Source organism: Octodon degus, unplaced genomic scaffold (assembly GCF_000260255.1).
Source record: "Octodon degus isolate 3935 unplaced genomic scaffold, OctDeg1.0 scaffold00053, whole genome shotgun sequence".
NCBI lineage: Eukaryota > Metazoa > Chordata > Mammalia > Rodentia > Octodontidae > Octodon > Octodon degus.
The window spans coordinates 2,652,496-2,671,969 of NW_004524629.1; the positions used below are offsets into that span (position 1 = coordinate 2,652,496).

General features: G+C 35.3%; 1 protein-coding gene across 1 annotated transcript in view; it reads left to right on the plus strand.

Moving 5' to 3' along the window:
* The window catches only part of Tnks (tankyrase), a 184,483-nt gene that overhangs the window by 44,211 nt on the left and 120,798 nt on the right, over positions 1-19,474 (plus strand). The window contains exon 3 of the mRNA XM_004633286.2: positions 11,235-11,330. Coding sequence (XP_004633343.1) covers positions 11,235-11,330 — 96 coding nt within the window. The remainder of the gene's footprint in view (positions 1-11,234; positions 11,331-19,474) is intronic.

Here is a 19,474-nt window from a genome sequence, read left to right on the forward strand (position 1 = left end):
GACATAATTCTGAAATTTTAGTAACTTGTTTATTAAAAGACTACAACCAAAAAATATTATGACTAGAGCTCTAATCTTTGCAATATAGATACTTCTTGACTATTAAGACTTAATAGGGGCCAGGGAGATGGCTCAGTAGGATAAGCGCTTGACTGGCAAATGCAAGGATCTGAGTTCAATCCCCAGTTCCGCCAAAAAAAAAAAAAAAAAAAAAAAAAAGACTTAACAGTTGTTTTTAGAGTCTTTGCTTTATCATAAGATATGTTGGTTTATTTCACATCCTTATTTATTATCATTATATTTAACGTTACTCACTTGTCAGGAAGAACTACTAAATTTTTATCGATTGGGTACAAATTAATTACTTCAAGCAGCAGGTTTTAGAAGGCATTGTTTTGGTAAACATCATGCATAAAGATGATTTTTATCTGGAGAGTATTACTCATGAAAATGCCTATGTGTATAAAACATTAAAATAATACACAGATGTATAAAACAAAAAGTACATGTCCCAATTCTTTTAAAGTTACAGTTCTCTTTGTGAACCAATCTATTTATCATGAATGAATCTGTATTTTAAAACAGATTCATTCTTAAATTGTTTAAACTGAAGATGTGTTATTTTAGTAGATATCTATTGAAGTATCCGCCTCATACTCCTTTCTCAGAGCTAATGCTTCCTTCCCTATCACCATACTTATATTGCTTCTTCTTGCTTTTTGGGCCAAACATTTTAAATCTAGAGCAAGACAATAAGCCAAGCTAGAATTAGTGCTCTTTAGTGAAAATTTGGAAATAAAAATCAGACATACAGGTAAGTGTTTGTATCTGAAGGGTGTGCCTGGGAGACAAGGCCAAATAGCAACAAGGGTAAGTTTCTTGGACATATTTCTGCCTCTGCTTTTGATGATTTTACTTCTATTCTTTAAGAAATGTTCATATTGTTAAGGTAGCTTGTGTAGCTTTTTATTCCTTGTAGTTTAAAAAGGTCTGTTTGACAAAGTTGAATACTGACAAAGTCAGAACTAAGAGTATTTATAAACCACACATAGCATCTGACATTTATAAGGCTCTTCAGAGATTATTTTTTACTGTTTACTATTTCTATTGCCTTTTTTTTTGTATGGGGGATGAAACTGTGCTTGCCAGGCAGGTGCTTATGCTGCTGAACTATCTCCCTGGCCCACTGTTGTCTTTATTTACTATTTATTGTTTTAATATGCAGATTTACTACTATTTTTATGCTTTTAGACCACACATCTTGGGCTGGGGCGATAGCTCCATGATCTAAGGACCTGACTGGCAAGCGCAAGGTCCTGAGTTTGATCATGGGTACCAGATGCTGTGCTGGACCTAGAACTCCAGGCATGGTGATGCACGCCTATACCCCAGTGCTGGGGAGGCTGAAAACAGGAGGATCAACTAAACAGTAGCTGAACCAACTATCAATTTTTAAATTTAAATTAGCAGAAATTAAATGTAAATAAAGAATCAGATCATCATTCTCTTTAGACATATTTTAAAGACTCAGTGATCAAATGTAGGTAGGAGGTACCACAATGGACAGAGTGGCTGTAGAATTCTGGGTAATTATTATTTTGTAGCTGAAGAGACTAAGCTAAGACTCCATAGCCTTCAGTTCACTTTTTTCCTGAAACCTGCTTGGTTCCTCATATGTTATACTAGAATACTCGTTCTTTAATCTTTGTTTTAGAGAGCTTTGTAAGTGGTTCCCATTAGGGTGTTTCTTATGTAATGAGGTGATCAGGTTCCTGTAAGGATATGAGTTCAGATGAAAGAAGCATACTTCGCTAAGTGAATGTCACTAATCATTCAGTACAGAAGACGCAATTGAGCATCAAAGAAGTATTTATCTCATATTCTCAAGAGAAACTTGCTTATTAGCATAAGTATGTTGAGAGGGAACAGAACTGATTATTCTTTTTGCGTCTCATATTTAATCTGTTTTACTCAGTGTTTATGTCCTTCTATAAGTGCTAGAATGAGAAGAATTTAGATGAATGTTCAGAGGTTGAAACACTGCTATAAAAATAAGTGGGCTTTAATCAGTGAAAAGAGTTATGAAAAGAAATTTTAAAAATAAAATGGTTTTAAATGCAAAATTTCACAAATGAGTTATTTTGGTTTGGCTAATTGGACCTACACTTTGTATGTCTTTTTGCAAGATAGTACTGTAGAAAATCTTTAACCATATCTATTTTATTTTTTACTTTGTTTTATATTTAAAATGTTTTCAAAAGAATAATGTAATTGGCATCTCCTACCTTAATCTGGCCCATAAGTAGTAATCTTGTAGTTCTGCAGCTATATATAATTGGACTTTTTTTTGCAAATATACATGGAAACAAATATGACCTTTGCATGACATATACATAACGACAGCATGTATGTTAAAGTAAATTGGAAATTAATCTTCAGTGTAGCTATTATATTATTTATTAACTTGCATTCTTTCTATTGAGTTTCATCTACTTTTACTGTAGTCGTTTCTGAGTTGTTATGATTTTTTCTTTTTCTACATGATTGGTTTATCTTTGTTTGGGCTTTTTTCACTTTCCCTATCATTGATGATTGAATCCAGGGCCTTCACACTGAATAACATGTTTGCAGAATGTTAGACCTTATAATTCCGTCCTTTGCCTACTTTTTTTTTTTTCATGCTGCATCTTGTGAATGATACAGTTTTTCAGTCCAATAATTTTCTTTCTTGCTCTTTTCTAATCTGTAGTTAAACCATTGGTTGATTTTTAAAATCAGCTTTATTCAGTTACAACATAAAAGCAACTTATTAAGTTTGAGATGATGATATAAAATAAATTCATTTTAAGTATACATTTTGATGAGTTTTGACAAATGTGTTCACCCACATCACTGCTTCTACAATTAATTATTTTTCTTTTCTATATTTTTTATTGAGAAACAAATAGCAGTGAGACAGTTTCAAAACTGATTAATAGGACAGTTTCAATAATTAATACATTATACATTATTTTCTTAGTGGTTATCCATAGTACAAGATGCAGATAGGATGTCAAGTCCAAACACTATTAGTACAAATCTTTCTTCTCATTGAATTAAGAGAAAGTAGCTGTATATCTATCCTAACTATTCTGCATATACAGATGCAAAATGGTCCTTCCTTTGTATCCCCTTTTTCTGTTTAGTCTTGTCAGAAATGGGTATTCCATTGGCATCTAAATACTATAGGTGTGTGAATTCAGCAAAAACAATCCAACACAGTCCAGCAGTCCACAATAGTAGTGAGTTATCCGTAGAAGTTGTTGACTTGAGCCTTTCACAGCTAAGCATATTAATACGGTTTACTTTATATACCTCATTTTTATACTTTTCTGCTGGATGGTCAAGACCAAGATAAAGCAAGACCTGTGCAACAAGAGTTGTAGCTTTTGGGTCTGATAAGGTCAGTGAAAATACAGTTATTCTTCCTGCAGTGAGGATAATCTCAGTGTTGTTTTAATATGTGTTTCTTGAATGACCAGTGATGTTGAACATTTTTTCATGTATTTATTTGCTGTTCTTCTTCATGTAAGAAGTGTGTTTAAATCAGATGCCCATTTTTGAAATAGATCTTTAAAGTTGGGGGCTCTGATTTTTTGTTCTTAGTTCTTTATGTATTCTTGGTATTAGTTTTGTGTCTGAGGAACAGCTGGCAAAAGATTGTCCCTACTCTTTGGGTAATCTTCATTCTGTTGGTACGTTCTTTGGCTGTGCAAATGCTTTGTAAGATGATGAGAGCGCAGTTGTTGAGTCTTGGGTATTTCCTGTGCGATCAGGGTTTTGTTGTAATGCTGAAGTCTGCCTACACTTAAGTCTTAATTCTACCTGTAGTGGATATTAATTTGGAAGTTCACACTCAGGCAGATGAAAATGTTGCAGAATTCTTATTTTTTGCTTAAAGGCCTACATTTTATCTTTGCTATTTTAAAAATGTCTGCAAAATATCCAACTCTGAGTAAGTTTCTGTCTAGTATCTTTTGACAAAATGCGCTTCATAACAAAAAGTGGTTAGTTTATCTTACAACTCAAAAGACGTTAAGTCTTTTTCTAGAAACAAACATTTTACTTTGATATATAGCAGAAGACATTTATTTACACATTGTAATTCTTCAATGTACAAGGATCAAGCATTGACTAAAGCATTAATTTTTACAGTCGTGTGAAATCACCACTCCTCCGTTTTAAAATTGCAGACCTGTGCTAAGGAAGTATGTAGTGATCACTCGTACATTTTGGTACTAGTGATAGTTACTGTTTCCAGCAGTTTCATCTCCATTACTTTTACACTATTGACGTAAATATTAATAGGGTGAAACAAGGGAATAGTGTTTTAATACTGCTATGAAGTTTAGTTTTGGTCTTATAGACCTGAGCTCAGTTCTAGGTGCTTGATAACTGAAGTGGCCTTTCTATTTCTCTAGTTCTGTCCTTGTCTTAATGAGGCTTGTAGAGTCTCTTAACTTTGTTAAGGTCAGAATTCCTGTTTCTTAGTATGACTCTTTTCCTGGCATCTTGGGTCTCTTAATTATGTAATGTTCTCTAATCATATGGTATCTGCTAATGCATAAGCCTTGGTTGGTCTGTACTAGGACTACTTCAGTCTATGTTTTATCTTGAGCTGTAGACCTTAAGATGTGAGGAGAATCTCGTTACATTCCTTTTGATAAATCTCATGCTTTTATTGCTGCTAGTTTGTCCCATGAGATATTTGAACGACAGTTGATGGTATGGTGATTCAGAAATTTTTTTCAGAGACATGTTAGCTTCCTTTCATGCCCACCTTCTAGATTACATTTCTCTTCAGTTTTATACTGTAAGTTTTTAACTTTCTCCCTGCCTTAGATGAATTTAAGGAGTTGTGTTTTGTTTGAAAGCTTGTTCTATATATTGTTACCATCTAAGGGAGGTCTAGTCTGCCATTCCTGAAACTGAAAATCTATGTCATACAAATTCTAATTTGTATTGATAAATCAGACTACTGTATATGTTGAATTTTCATGTTTACTGCAATAGTTATTTGAATTTTCATGTTAGTGGTAAATTAACTTTTGATGGAAAACATTAGCTTGGCCATTTTCATGCTATAATAAGACACCTTGAATGAAAAAATAATTTTAAAATACCTTTAATATGTAAGTATACCCAGTTTTATAATGGAATTACTTATAATATTGAATAAGCCAAGCATGCCAGTGTGTGCCTATAATCCCAGCACTTGGGGCTGAAGCAGGATTGTGTGTTTTAGGCCAGCCTGCTGTACAAATTGAGACCCTTTCTCAAAGAACAAACAAACAAAAAAATTGGACATGTTTCCAGAAGAGAGACTCTAACTGTGTACTTGTTCTGGGATATGTCATATATTTCTTAAAGCCTGCCTGTGTTGGAGAGACTACTGTGTATTGGCCATTTTCAGTTGAAATTCGATCCTTTGATGTTTTATTTTAAAATTGACAGTTTTGTTTGCTTAAGACATTTTAAAGGGCTGGGATCAGTGGCATAAGTGCCTGCCTGGCAAGCACAAGGTCCTGAGTTCGATCCCTGGTACCGGAAAAAAATAAATAAATAAAAATTTAAAGAACTTGGTCTTTGATTCAAATTTTGAGACTCAATGTAGTAAATTACTATCTCTGTACTCTTGCACAGTAAGATACTTAGAAGCACTTGGACATGTTAACAAGTATAACTTTTATAAGTAAGTGTCACCATGATGAACAGTTTTAGACTTTTAATGTAGCTCTAAATTCATGTAAACAATCTGTAACATTTTGATAGTTTTTTTTTTTTTTTTTTTTTGGTCACTGAAAGGAAAATGTTACTAAAACACCTTTGATCTGTACTTCAAAAAGTTTGCTTCATTTTTAACCTGGAAAATTCATATTGTATTTTTTTCTGTCTTAAATCAGTTAATAATGCTTAGAGTTAAACTGTAATTTATTATCATAATAGCACTTTGTATTTTTGTAGGAATTTGACAGGTTGTGGCTTTGCATAAATATATAGAAATATTTTATTATTTTCAAGAATTAGAAAGATGCAAGTGCTGAAATTTAATATTTTTGAGCAATGAGATGAAATAGCATAGCTCAAGTTGTGCTTTCTGAGTGTAGCACACCATAGCTGAGTACATACTATATATAGCCTGTACTAGGAACGGGAAGGTCACATCTTTTTTGCCATGACACATTTAAAGATGGCATTTTAAAAACGTGACTGTCCTCCCTTAGTTTTAACTATCTGTTGTTATGCCAGTTGCTGTATTTCATCCTTTCTTCTTAAAAGGAGACAAATGGAGTTGAGGTTTACAGGTGGAAAAGCTGGTAATTGTCCAAGCGTTGGGATTTATACTTGATAATGTTCCAGTTTATTAAAAATAACCTAAGAGAATTTTGATTGGAGCTATAGTTCTCTTGAGTTTATGTACTGATGGTTACTCAGATTTTAGTGTTTTTGTTTTTCTTTCAAACCTTACTTTGTAGACTTGTGTATTTTGGGAGCTTCATTTGCGACAAATGTGTTACTTAGGTAGATCTATTTTATATTAGTGTGTTGTTAATGAATACTGATAATCAAAGATGAATTTCTAATTTTATTATGTTTATCAGTTATCTTTTAGTTTTTCCATTTGATGGCTCAGAACTTTGAAAGCCAATTTTGAAGCAATATCTTGAATCTTGGGTGCACCCTTTGAGTACAATCTGTCGTTCTTGAAAGCTGTCGTTGTTGCATTTGTTGTGTATTCACTAATCCCCACCCTAACAGTGACAGTGCTCTCTGAGCCTTGAGACTTCACCCTAGCTATCTGGAGATCACCTGTTCTCCGGCTAGGTTCTTTAGTTGATGCACCTAGAAATTGAAGCCCAGAGGATATTGTGCATGGGAGTGGTATTTTTCTCAAGTTTTCTGCTTTAGAGGGCCAGATTATTTATTTTGTGATATTATAAACTATATATATATATATATATATATATATGCAAAAATTTTTAATCATACTGTGCTAAATGCTTGCTGTCACTTTCTATGCTTGACTTAATGCAGATGGATTACAGTTTGGGGACCAGAACAGTCAACATACCACACTTGACATACACTGCCCAGGGCAGGGATTAGCACAGTCTAGCTCAGAACCAACTTTCTTCCTTTTTTTTTAATTTTTTTTTTTTTTTTTTTTTGTTAGTTGAGGGTTAACAGGGTCTACAGGGTCTCACTACACTTGTAGTGATCCACCTGTTTGCAGCTTCCCTGGTGCAGAGATTATAGGCACGTGTCACCACGCCCAGTCTCAATTACTGTCTCAGTGCTACCTCAGGAGGTGGGGCCGGCATGGCACACTGGGGATTGAACCTCCAACCCCTGTGTCTGCCTAAGCAGGTACTTTAGTCCACTGAGCTATTTGACCAGCCCACCAATTTTCTTTTTCTGTATGGCCTGCAGACCAAGGATAGTGTTTTAAAATGGTTTTTGAAACTCAGAAGTATATTTTTTGACACATGAAAATTATATAAAATTCATAGTTCAATCTCTTTAAGTTGCTTTTTTTTAAATTTAAAAAAAAATTTTTTTATTTATGTGTGTGTGTGTGTATGTGTGTGTGTGGCCAGCTCAGCCCACCAGGGGGCGGGGCTGGCTGGCATGTGGTGCTGGGGGATTGAACCGCGGTCCCTGTGCTTTGCTAAGCTTGTTCTAAGTAGGTGCTTTAGAACACTGAGCCATCTCACCAGCCCCTCTCCTTAAGTTTCAATGTAGAACAAAGCTTCATTAATTATTGTCTGTGGCAACTTTTGCACCATAATGGTAGTAGGCAGGGTCAAGGAAGGGGTGAGTAGTTCGAGACAGTCGAATCTGTGAGGATGGAACAGCCTCTGGTTGGCCCTTTACAGAGAAAAAAATTGCTTACTTTTGCCCTAATAGAAAGCATGTAATTAATAGTTATTTGTGCAGTTCAGAGACAAACAGGATCTGGGTCCTTAAAATAAGTTTTTGATATTTAAATATCAAAAGTAGCTAGTAGATTCTTTCAAAGTTAAAGTTCAGTCCACTTTACTTTCATTTTATTTTTTTCCAGCAATCTTGTAGATGTTTATGAAAATTAGATAAGTTTAGACTCCTGCTAGTCTAATTATCAGTACTTGTATGTCTCCTAAAACAAATCTATTAACTTTGGGTTTTAATTTACATTTTGTGAATTAAAAATGGTTAAGTATTTTTTGCCTGTGATTTTATTATAAAATTATAAGTATGCAACTCATATGCTTGTGTCTTGAGGTCCAATGAAAAAGATACGTGTGACCTCAGAATATTTAGGGATCATGTTTCAAAAAGATTACCCTTTTGTTTTGCTTTATTTTATTGGATACAGAGTTTCACTATATAGTTTAGGTTGCCCTTAAACTCACTGTATAGTCCAGGTTGGCCTCAAATTCACTCAATCCTCCTGCCTTAGCCTCTGGAATATTGGGATTATAGGGATTACACCATGCCCAGCTAGGATTACTCTTTTAAAAGTCACCTAAAACAAAGTAAAACTGCAACTAAACTAATGGTGGATTTCTATTGCAAAGTATGAAAGCTGTAGGAGGCAAAATACTGATCATAGCAAGAAGGATTGAGGTTCTAGGTGACTTTTAGAGGAGTTGGATTTTCAGTACTTTTCTTCTACTGTTTGTTAAAAGCTGCAGTATGAGCCGGGTGCAGTGGTATGTGTCTTGTAAATCCAGGACTTTGGGAGGCTGAAGCAGGACTGTAAGTTCAACCCCCGCCTGGACAATTTAGCAGTTCCCTGTCCCATAATAGAGAATTTTTAAAAGGCTGGGAGTGTAGCTTAGTGTGAAGACCCTAGCTTTAATCCCCAGTACTCCTAAGACAAATTAGCTGCAGTATGAAAGTTGCCATCTCCCCAACTCCCACATGCAACTACAAAAATACACTTTTTATGGTAACTCTTTCTTTCTTTCTTTCTTTCTTTCTTTCTTTCTTTCTTTCTTTCTACCATTTCCATGTGATTACTGTACAACTACAGAAAGTTATCAGCTTTCATTTGATTCTTGAGTCTGCTATCTTCACATCAGATTTCATCTTGACATAAAAAAATCAATGTTCTTGCAAAAGCCTGCTTATGATGAATGCGTGACAAGTTTGATATTCTGGCACTTGCTGTCTTAGTCTTCTTAACTCTTTTTTTTTTTTTTTTTTTTTTTGTGGAACCGGGGATTGAAATCAGGCCCTTGTGCTTGCCAGGGAAGCACTTATTCCACTGAGCCACCTCCCCCAGCCCTCTTCTTAACTCTTGAGTGCACAAACATTTGAGAAATAATTAATGTTCAAAAATAATTGTAGAGGCTGGGGATGTATGTAGCTCAGTAATAGTGTGTGCTTATCATGTACAAGGCCCTGGGTTTGACCCCCAGCACCCAGATAAAAGCCCTTAAATAATACATAGTGGTCTCCTTTTTCTGTGTGAGGTAAAGATCCATAGTATGTGTCTGACACCACAGATATTACTAAATCCTTTGTAGACTGTGTACTATTTCTCTGCACAAATCTATGATAGTTGATAAATTAGGTGCTGTCAGAGATGAACAGTTATGATAGGACAGTTATCACAGTTATAACAAAACTTATTTGTGGTGTGATCTCTTGTATCTTTTGTGCTTTAGAAGTGCCATACAAACCAGCATGGATTTTTTTTTCTCCTCTTCACAATATGGACAGAAGATTCCTTCTTAACATGAATCCTAGCAACCTCTGCATATGAGGTTTTTTTTTTTTTTTTTTTTTTAATTGAGATTGGGATCCAAGTCCAAAATGAAATTCATTTTTGTTTCACATAGATGCTATATACGTAGCCTGAAGTTGATCTTTTTTAAAGATTTATTTGCCTATTTGTTACAGGGTCTTGCTATACAGCTTGGACTCATAGTGATCCCTCTGTCTCTGCCTCCCCAGCACTGGGATTATAGGTGTGCACTACCACACCCAGCTTCAGTGCATGGCATGGCGCAGGGCTGGCATGGCATGCAGTACTGGGGATTGAACCCAGATCCTTATGCTTGCCAGGCAGGTGCATAGACAGCCAAGCTGTCTCCCTGGCCCTGCCTGAAGGTGATTTTATATAATATTCTTAGTGAGCCTGTGTTTTGATTGTGCTGTCACTTGAGTGCAGGTGTGGAGTTTTTTACTTGTGACATCATGTAGATAATTAAAGTTTCACATTTTGGACAATTTTAGGCTTAGGGGGCAAGGATAGTTAATCTGCTTTGTTTATTCTTTGGTTTTGTAGCCTTACAACAACACCCCCCCACATCATACACCATACACATATCCATAGTACACATACACCACAGATGGGACTGAGAAATATTGTGGATTAATGCTGTATTATGTCTAGATTTTACTTAATGACTTTCTCATTTGTAGGAATCTCCATAACTAAGAATTCTGTGTATATACTTTATCCAAGATAGTGTGTGTCATATACTTTCCTTAGTATCTATTTCTGTAATGGTAAACCTTTTAGAGCTTTCAGTAATAGAAGCAGCACACTGCTGCACATGCCATAGGTTCCCGACCACTGATCTATTTTCTTGTAGTGACTGAGTTTGTTTCTAAAAATTTTTGACAGAAAAGTTGCTATAAAAGAGAGTTCTTTTTTGGAGCCTAAATGCAGACGACCAGAGGTGCGTACATTTCTGTATCTGTTAAACTTCGTGAATTTCATGTGTAAGTGGAGACCCACTAAAAGACTTGCACAGGGCTACAACCATTCTGAGGGACCCAAAGCCTTTGGAAATTCAGCAGTAAAGTAGCAACAGCAACAAGCAGCCACAGTGGTAGTAGAGACAAGGCAGGCTCACAGTTAACATATTTCACAATGTGAGCCGTGAGCAGATAGCTTCCCCTACTGCTGCCTGAGGGAGACAAACCAAAACTGTATATTGCACGATTTTTCTACTTTCATGTTTATGATGTCAAGTCATGTGATAGTACTGTACCATAAGTTGCCAACTTCGCTTTACTCGGGAGTAAAGATCCGTCGCTGCAGTGCTTTCTCTCTTTCTCTCTCTCTCTCTGTCTTTTTTCTTGAAAGAGAAAAAATTGTGCAATGTATGTTTATGCCTACACCATGCCGAGGCGACACCTAGCAGTAAATAGTCTCTGTATCCCTGAGGTAAGATACTGTCTCTGCTTTCCCTGCACAGTGCTGCTGCAGCACGGAGCTGATCCAAATATTCGGAACACTGATGGGAAATCAGCACTGGACCTGGCAGATCCTTCAGCAAAAGCTGTGCTTACAGGTAAGAAAACAGCTACTCAGTGATTTTTATTTGTGGAACTAGGAGCCTGATTTTATAAAATCTTTATACACTGAGGTTTTTTTTTTTTTTTTTTTTTTTTTTTTTATTAAAGCTGATGAAGCTAAATAAATATATATGCCATTAACTACTACTTTATTCCTGGTTGGGTATCTGTCTTATTAACTGCTGTGCTGTAATAAGCAGTAGTGTTGCTTATTCTATGTAGAATATAGCTTAAATCATAGCATGTTATTTACTCATATTTTATTGTTTGCATCCTAATGTTCTTATACCTCATCTTTGCTATTTTTAAGACCTTCACTATTAAACAAGCAAGGGCATTTGTATTACTGTAAAAGTAGTTTTGATTGCAAAGGCAACCTGCTGCCTATTACTTGGATCGATAGTCAAATAAAATATGCTGCTGCTTCTCCCTTTTCAGCTGGTTATATCATCATCAGATGTCAGTTTTACCATGATAGACAAGTGATTTTTAACTCAGAGGGGTCATCTTTTTACTTCAGATAATGCAGATTCTGGTCTCAACTCTTAGTTTTAGTAAAGCAAATGCCAAGAACAGCAAAAAGAAAATGCTTGCCTAAAAAGACCTCTCATGACAATGTAGAAAATATTGTAACTGTTATGATCTTGAGCAACTGTTTTCATTGATCCTCATTCTCCAAATGCTGCATTGGCTCTACTTTTGTTTCTGTCTGAGCAGCTGAGTGCTGCTGCTTTTGCCCTCTCTTACTTAACCGACCTTTGTGATTTGGAGCCTCTGTCACTGCAGAGCCAACAGTGTTGTTTAACTACCTTTTAAATTTGCCCTGTATGAAGAAAATAAGTTTTTTGTTCTCATTTAAGTTTTAGAGTCCATAATGGGTATTTTAACCAAACATTTTGAAGTGAATGGAAAATGTTCACATACAGGAAGATTTGAAAATGTATAGAATTTTGCTTAATTCTGCATAGGCAGATAACTTCCCTTTGTACTTATGTTAATCACTGTTAAATTAAGTAATACCACTTTTTTCAATTAATAAAAGTTTAAATGATTTCAATTGCTGAATCAAGATAACATACAGAGACAACAATATGCAATGTATTAATTATTGAAAATGTACTAGTAATCGGTTGTGAAACTGTCTCATTGCTATTTGCTTCTCAATAAAAATATTTTTAAAAAATACAGATGAGAAATAAAGCCTTTAAATCAGTACAGGTAAGAAATTGAAATTTCAATAATAGTATTAGGGCTGGTTAGTTGCTTGCAGGCATTCAGTCTCTTAACAAACCCACCAGCAATGATAGCAGCTGATCTCTGACCACAGGAGGAAGATAGTTGATAGAAACGGAGGAACAGTATATTATAAATGCTGAGCAAGACTGTCTGTATTCTCAATGTCCTCCTCCTGACCTTACCTCCTCTTCCAATTGTCAGTGCATGCCTGTCCAGTTCTTAGATTCATTTAACGTGTTGATGCTTTTAGTCCCCCCCCCTTTTTTTAAATGCAAAATGTATAAGTTATTAACAAGGAGGACCTAATTCCTAATTTGTAATAAAGTTCAGGGAAGATTATGTTGGAAAAGAATTTTGGCATACTCACAGAGGCTGAAGGTTCCTGGAGGACAGATACTATGACTATTAAAATTGATTTGAAAACCATCTAGGATTGTACTTTGCTTAGATAGGAAGATATTAAACTCTTTGTGGTCATAATATTGATTTTACTAATTGTTCTTTTCTAGAATGTCTACTCTTTTTGAAATGATATGTGACTTCTTGGCTATGATTTAAAAGAAAAATAAAGTCTACTAATAGCAATTCTGTTGGAACTATAAATTGACTTTACTTATATATTCACTTTATATTGTATAATGAAATAACAGTTTGGTAAACTGTATTCCTCAGTGTTTTTCTGCCCATACAGGTTCTCTACTAACATTTCTTTCCAGTGGAATTATGGTGAAAGTATTATTTCCAAAGCAGAATTACAAAGATTAAGTATTAATTTAAAAGTAAGGAATGTGAATGGAGGGCGTAGCTCAGAAGTAGAATACTCACCTGGTATGTTTGAGGTCTTAGGCTTGTTCCTTGTGTCCATAAAAGCAAGTTTAGAAATGGTGTTACCTTTTAAAAGTAATGTCCAATTTCCGAATTATTAAATAGTATTTTGAGTGATGGGGTAGGGAGAAGCGTAATTGTAGTACCAGTACTTGAGAGTGACTTCTTTGTTTTTAAATATTTTTTCTTTAGAAATTTACTTGCTGAAAAATCTCTTTCTAACATCGTCTCTTTCATGGCACTGCTTTGGAACATTAGCTAGAACTAGTATAGGTATTCTCTATCTTCCTTAAGGGAAATTAGCAAAGTAAAAATCTCTTTATAGAATGTTATGCTTGATTCATGCTCTCTTACACATAAAGAATGCGTAGTTTTATAGCCTACACAAAGCAGCAGTATACTCTTTTACAGTTGAAGGATCCTATCATGCAGCCATTTGCTTTGGATCATACTTTGAGGCATTTAAAATTAATTCTTGGGGGCTGGTGAGATGGCTCAGTGGTCTAAAGTACCTACTTGGGCCAAGCTAAGCTAAGCAAAGCACAGGGACCGCGGTTCAATCCCCCAGCACCACATGCCAGCCAGCCCCGCCCCCTGGTGGGCTGAGCTGGCTACATACACACAAAATAAATAAATAAATATTAAAAAAAAGTAATTCTTAATTAGAGAGACTGATGAAACTCCTTTGAATCATTGTGTAAGTAGATGATATGTTCAGAAATCTTGAGGTTTTTGGGGGAAGGTTACTAATGACTTTGATATTCTAAGTTATCAACTAAAGAACTTGGAAATGTTTGGAATTTCACTTTTAAAAATTGAAAGTGTATCAGTTTTATAGAAGGTGCCCATGGTGTTATAGTCATTTGTTTTTAAACAGAATATTTTGGCCTCCTTCTCATTATGAACAATGCCTTCAGAAATTAAGGGAAATAGGAAAAATATATAAAAGAAAAAATGATTTGTAATTGACATTTCGATATGGTAGCCTTTTTTTCTGTGAGGACATATGCCCTCCATTTTTTGTTTTAATTGAATAAGCCTCTTATGTTACATACTTTCTGCTAAATTAAATATATGAACACCATGGACCTTCCCAGAGGGCATTAAATATTCTGTAATATCCGCTTATAATTATGTCATAGTATCATTCTCTGAATATATTGTTTTACAATGAATTGCCTAATGTTTTAACAGTTAGGTAGCTTGTTTGAGCTTTATTCTTCCTTGTGACTTGCCATTTTATCAATTTCACTTGATGCTTCATGATATTCAGGCTTTGCGCACACAACCATGGTAGATAGCTCTACCTATGAATTGAAAGTATAGTATGGGAAGGTTCAGAGAATGAGGAGTTTCCCTGTTAATGGGGTGCACTCCAGGTAGTATTGTTATGGGAGAGCTACACTTAAGCTGGAGGTAGTTGGCAAGAATGTTCATTGGTGGCCTAAGAGGGGTGATCGTTGACCATGTAAAGGGGACTCCGTAGGACAAACGCTGGAAAGAAGCAATGGGAAATTGAGTCAGGCAAGAAGGTAGGAGCAGATTGACACTGAGAGTGTAGGGAATCAGATGACTAAGATGTAGACTGAGTGAGTTTGGATGGTTACAAATTTGGCAGGATAATAGGTCCTAGTAGTTTTCTATATAAATTAGAAGAAAAGGAGTGGGGAAGAAAGATAAATTTGCACCAAGTTGTCTCAGGAATTTAATACTAGGGTTTAATTTGATACTAGGGTTTTACTCAATTCAAAATTTAGCTTTTCTTTTTTCACACTTTGCTTTTCTGTTTGCTTATTAGCCTGTTGATAATAAGGTTTGGTGTACTGTCTGATTAGCAGCCCAGCCATTTCTCACCACCATGACAGCTCTAACCTGGTCCAAACCTTCATCTTCTTTCTTCCATGATTGATACTTGTGCACTTCATTCAGTTCTCTTCATTATAATGGGAGTAGTCCAATGTACAGATGAACTCTATGTCCAGAACATTCCTTAGGAGTGTTCCTAATGGAACATTAGGAAATGTTCTTAATGGAAAAGATGCATTTTCCCTAAGTTAAACTCAAATTCTTCACCAGGTTTATCATGATCTAGCTGCTGCCTTGCATATCTCTGATATTACAGTCTCCTTTGGTCTCTGTTTTAGCTACAGCTAGATGCTTTTTTCTGTCCAAAAAGATGAAGCCCCATTTCTGTTGTCTGGGGTAGTACGTGCTGTTTACTAAAGAGAACACTTTCTTGAGTGTCTCCACTTTGGAGGAGACGTGTACCCTCATTCATGTTTGGTTATTTTTTTTTTCCTTGATGAATTTTTCTGTATCTGAAATTGCTTTTTTGTGGTTGTTTGTCCCAGTAGATCAAAAGATTTCTAAGAGTTTAGTCTTGCATTTGTCTTGTTCACTTCTTTGCCCCAGGACTTAGAAGAATACATATAATGATTAAATAAAGAAATATATTCAAGGTTTGTTTACTGATAATTGAGTGCAATGTATTTTCCAAACACTAATTAACCACTAATTATTTGATACCTTATGCCATACTATAATATAATAGCTTTAATAAATCACTTTCTAAAACTAGTTTTTGATTGCTCATAGTCATGCATCACCTCTTAAGCTGTATTTTTAAATGTTTTAATTGGTATGGTGGGTGAAATATGTATTTAGTTTTAGCGACAGATTTCTTGAATGGCTCCTGTGATAGGCCGCATACCAACTGTGAAAGGAGCACACTGCCTGGTGCTGCCATGTTAGACTGCCAGATGGCTAACCAGCCCTAATGTTTACTCCTGTGGTCGCTGTTAATGTCTTTTTTTTGCTCATTAGCTGTGTTACAGTGTGGCATATTACATACCATGTGCTGGATATTTTTACTTTACGTAAGGCTACTAGGATTGAAGACAAAATTCTTCATGCTGTTATTCTGAAATTTAGGAATTATTTTCATTAGTAGGAAGTCCAATTCCAGGTAATAAATAATAAAAGTTAAAAAAGCTGTACGTTTACCCATCTGATTTTTTTTTGGTTTTACCAGGGATTGAACTCAGGAGCTTGTGCTTGCCAGGCAAGCCCTTATTCCGTGAGCTATCTCCCCAGCCTCCCATTTGAGTTTTATCAAAGGGAATTTTATTTATGGCACTGGGGCCTAGCAAATTATTGTATTAAGATGAATTCCTAATTTTTAAAAACTTAGTGTTACAGAAAAAATTAAAATGTGTTATTGAAATAAAACTTACTTTAAAGATAAGTTCAAAGTGTTAATTTTTTTAATATGTAAGATAATTTTATTAGTGATCTGCTTATAATTTTAGACCCAATAGGACAATTTAAAACTTTGTTCTTAAAAATGTATGAAATACTTTTACTTTGTGTGTGTGTGTGTGTGTGTGTGTGTGTGTGTAGTTAGTACAGGGTCTACAAGGCCTCACTGCACAGATCAGACTCATAGTGGTTCTCCTGTTTTCAGCCTCCCAAACTCTGGGATTACAAGTGCATGCCACCATGCCCAGTCTCAATAGCAGTCTCAGTGCACCCTGGGGGTCGGGCCAGCACAGCATGCCAGGGATAGGACCCCAGTCCCTGCACCTGTCTAAGCAGGCTCTTTAGTCTGCTGACCTGTCTGGCAGCCCTGAAATACTTTTTTCAAAAAGTGTTATTAAATATGCAAATAAGGTGACGGTTAGATGGCTCAGTAGAATAAGTGCTTCCCTGGCAAGTGCAAGGGTCTGAGTTCAATCCCCTGTTCTGCCAGAAAAATAAAATAAAATAATTTAGGAAAAAAAAAATTAAACTACTACTTTTTAAAAGGCCATAGTTGACACTGAGTACTTTTAGTTTGAAAAAGGTATTTGCACCTTGAACAAATAGGTCAGAGGCTTTCCAAAGCTAGTTAATTTCTTTTTTTATTAAGTTTTTATAGTACTTGAAGCAAGCTCAACTTAGAGTTAAAAAGGTTTATGTAAAGACACATTTATATAAACTATAAGAACAATAACAACTGATACCTTAATGTTCTTATGAGCCAGGCACTCTGGTAAAGGACACTGAATTCTCATGATGAAGCTGTGAAGTAAGTAATAACCACTATATTCATTTTTACCACTGGGGATGTTAAATTATGTAAGTTCACAATCGTAATGGGTATTGCTGAGAGTTGAACTCTAGCCTTTAGCTTCAGAATTAGTACATTTATATATGCAGAACCAGATGTTTTATATATTTGTTCATGTGGAATGTGTGGTCTGGTCTAAAATAAAAGTAAAGTCAGACCCCAGGCCTGCTGTGCCAGCCCCGCCCCCAGGGTGCTGAGATGGCAATTGAGACTGGGCGTGGTGGCGTGCGTCTGTAATCCCAGCTCTTGGGAGGCTGTTAAACAGGCATATCACTATGAGTCCGATCTAGTAGTGAGACCCTGAATACCCTGTAGACCCTTCCCTAAAAAAAAAAATAAGTAAATGAAAAAAATAAAATCAGAGTGATTCATAAATTCAAAGCTGAAATTCTTTAATATATAGTGAAATCTATTAATACATTATTTTTCTAACTTCAAAATTTTCAAAATTTAGCTGATTAATAGTAGTTATAAAATTCATCATTGTGTTATCTTAATAAAATGAATTAATTTGATAATAAATTGATTATCAGAATTTATAAATGCTCTTAAGTCTTTGCTCTCTGCTAGTAGACTGGATAAATATGCATTTGATACTTGAAAAAAATCTATGAGGGAAAATGGAATATTTAAAATGTTTGAGCTATCCATAAGAGACAGCTCAAGTAATGTAAATAGACATTGTATGAGTTATAGACAATAACACATATATGCATGACTTTCTGTTTCGATATCCTCAGAATGCTATCACTTCAGGATCTTTTCATCAACCTTTTTTGTGATTAAAACCATCTAACTTACATCATTAAAATCAGTATAATCTTTCAACTCATCAAAATGACATATTTGTGAAGAATAGTAGCATGTTACTATATATCCTGAAAATAGCTGTTACTTTCCTTATTAATGTAGCAGCTATGTAGCATGTTCATTGCAACTTGGAGTATGGCTTCAGCTACAACTTAATTGCTATATTAGATATTCTTAGAAATTTATTGTAATAAAGTTATTGTTAATATTTGCATTCTTAAAATAGCACAAATGAAATTAGAAATCGTAAAAGCTTTGGTATTATAATGATTAATCATTTCTTTGAAATTTTTATTGTTCTTTTTAATACCATTGTAAATTCATATACAGTTACAAGAAACAACACAGAAAGATTCTCTGTACCCTGCACCCTTAGTGGAACTGTAGTGTAGTATCATAACCAGGATGTTGATGTTGGTACAAATACAGGACATTTCCATCACAGATGATGCTCTGTAGTTTTGCCTACTTTTCCTTTTTGTAGATTTATTGTTAGAGTACTACTGGCTTCATTGAATGAATTAGGAAGTATTCCTGTTGCTTTTATTTTCCTTAAGGAGATTGTGTATTGTATTATTTCATTCTTTTTTTTTTTTTTTTTTTGGTGGAACCGGGGATTGAATTCAGGCCCATGCGCTTGCCAGGGAAGTGCTTATTCCACTGAGCCATCTCCCCAGCCCCTTATTATTTCATTCTTAAATGTGTAGTAGAATTCACTAATGAAACAATTTCTGTCTGATACTTTATTTACTCGTAGTGATCCACCTGTTTACAGCCTCCCAAGAGCTGGGATTACAGGTGCGCGCCACCATGCTCAGTCTCAGTCACCCTCTCAGGACGTCCCAGGGGCAGGGCCAACACAGCAAGTCCAGGGATCGAACCCCCCACCCCTGTGCCAGCTTACAGGTGCTTTAATCTGCTGAGCTATTAGGCCGGCCCTATTTTCTATTCTTGCCAACTCAATTATTTAATAAAGGTAGGAATAATTAGGTTATCACTTTTTGTGTGTTTTTGCAGTTATAACTTTCTAAAAATTGGTCTATTTTGTCTAAATTCTAAAATTTGTGTTTAGTTATAGTTTTTCTTTATTAGACATTTGATGTCTGTAGTAATCCTTGTTTCATTATGTGGATATTGGTAAGTAGTGTTTTCTCTTGCCAG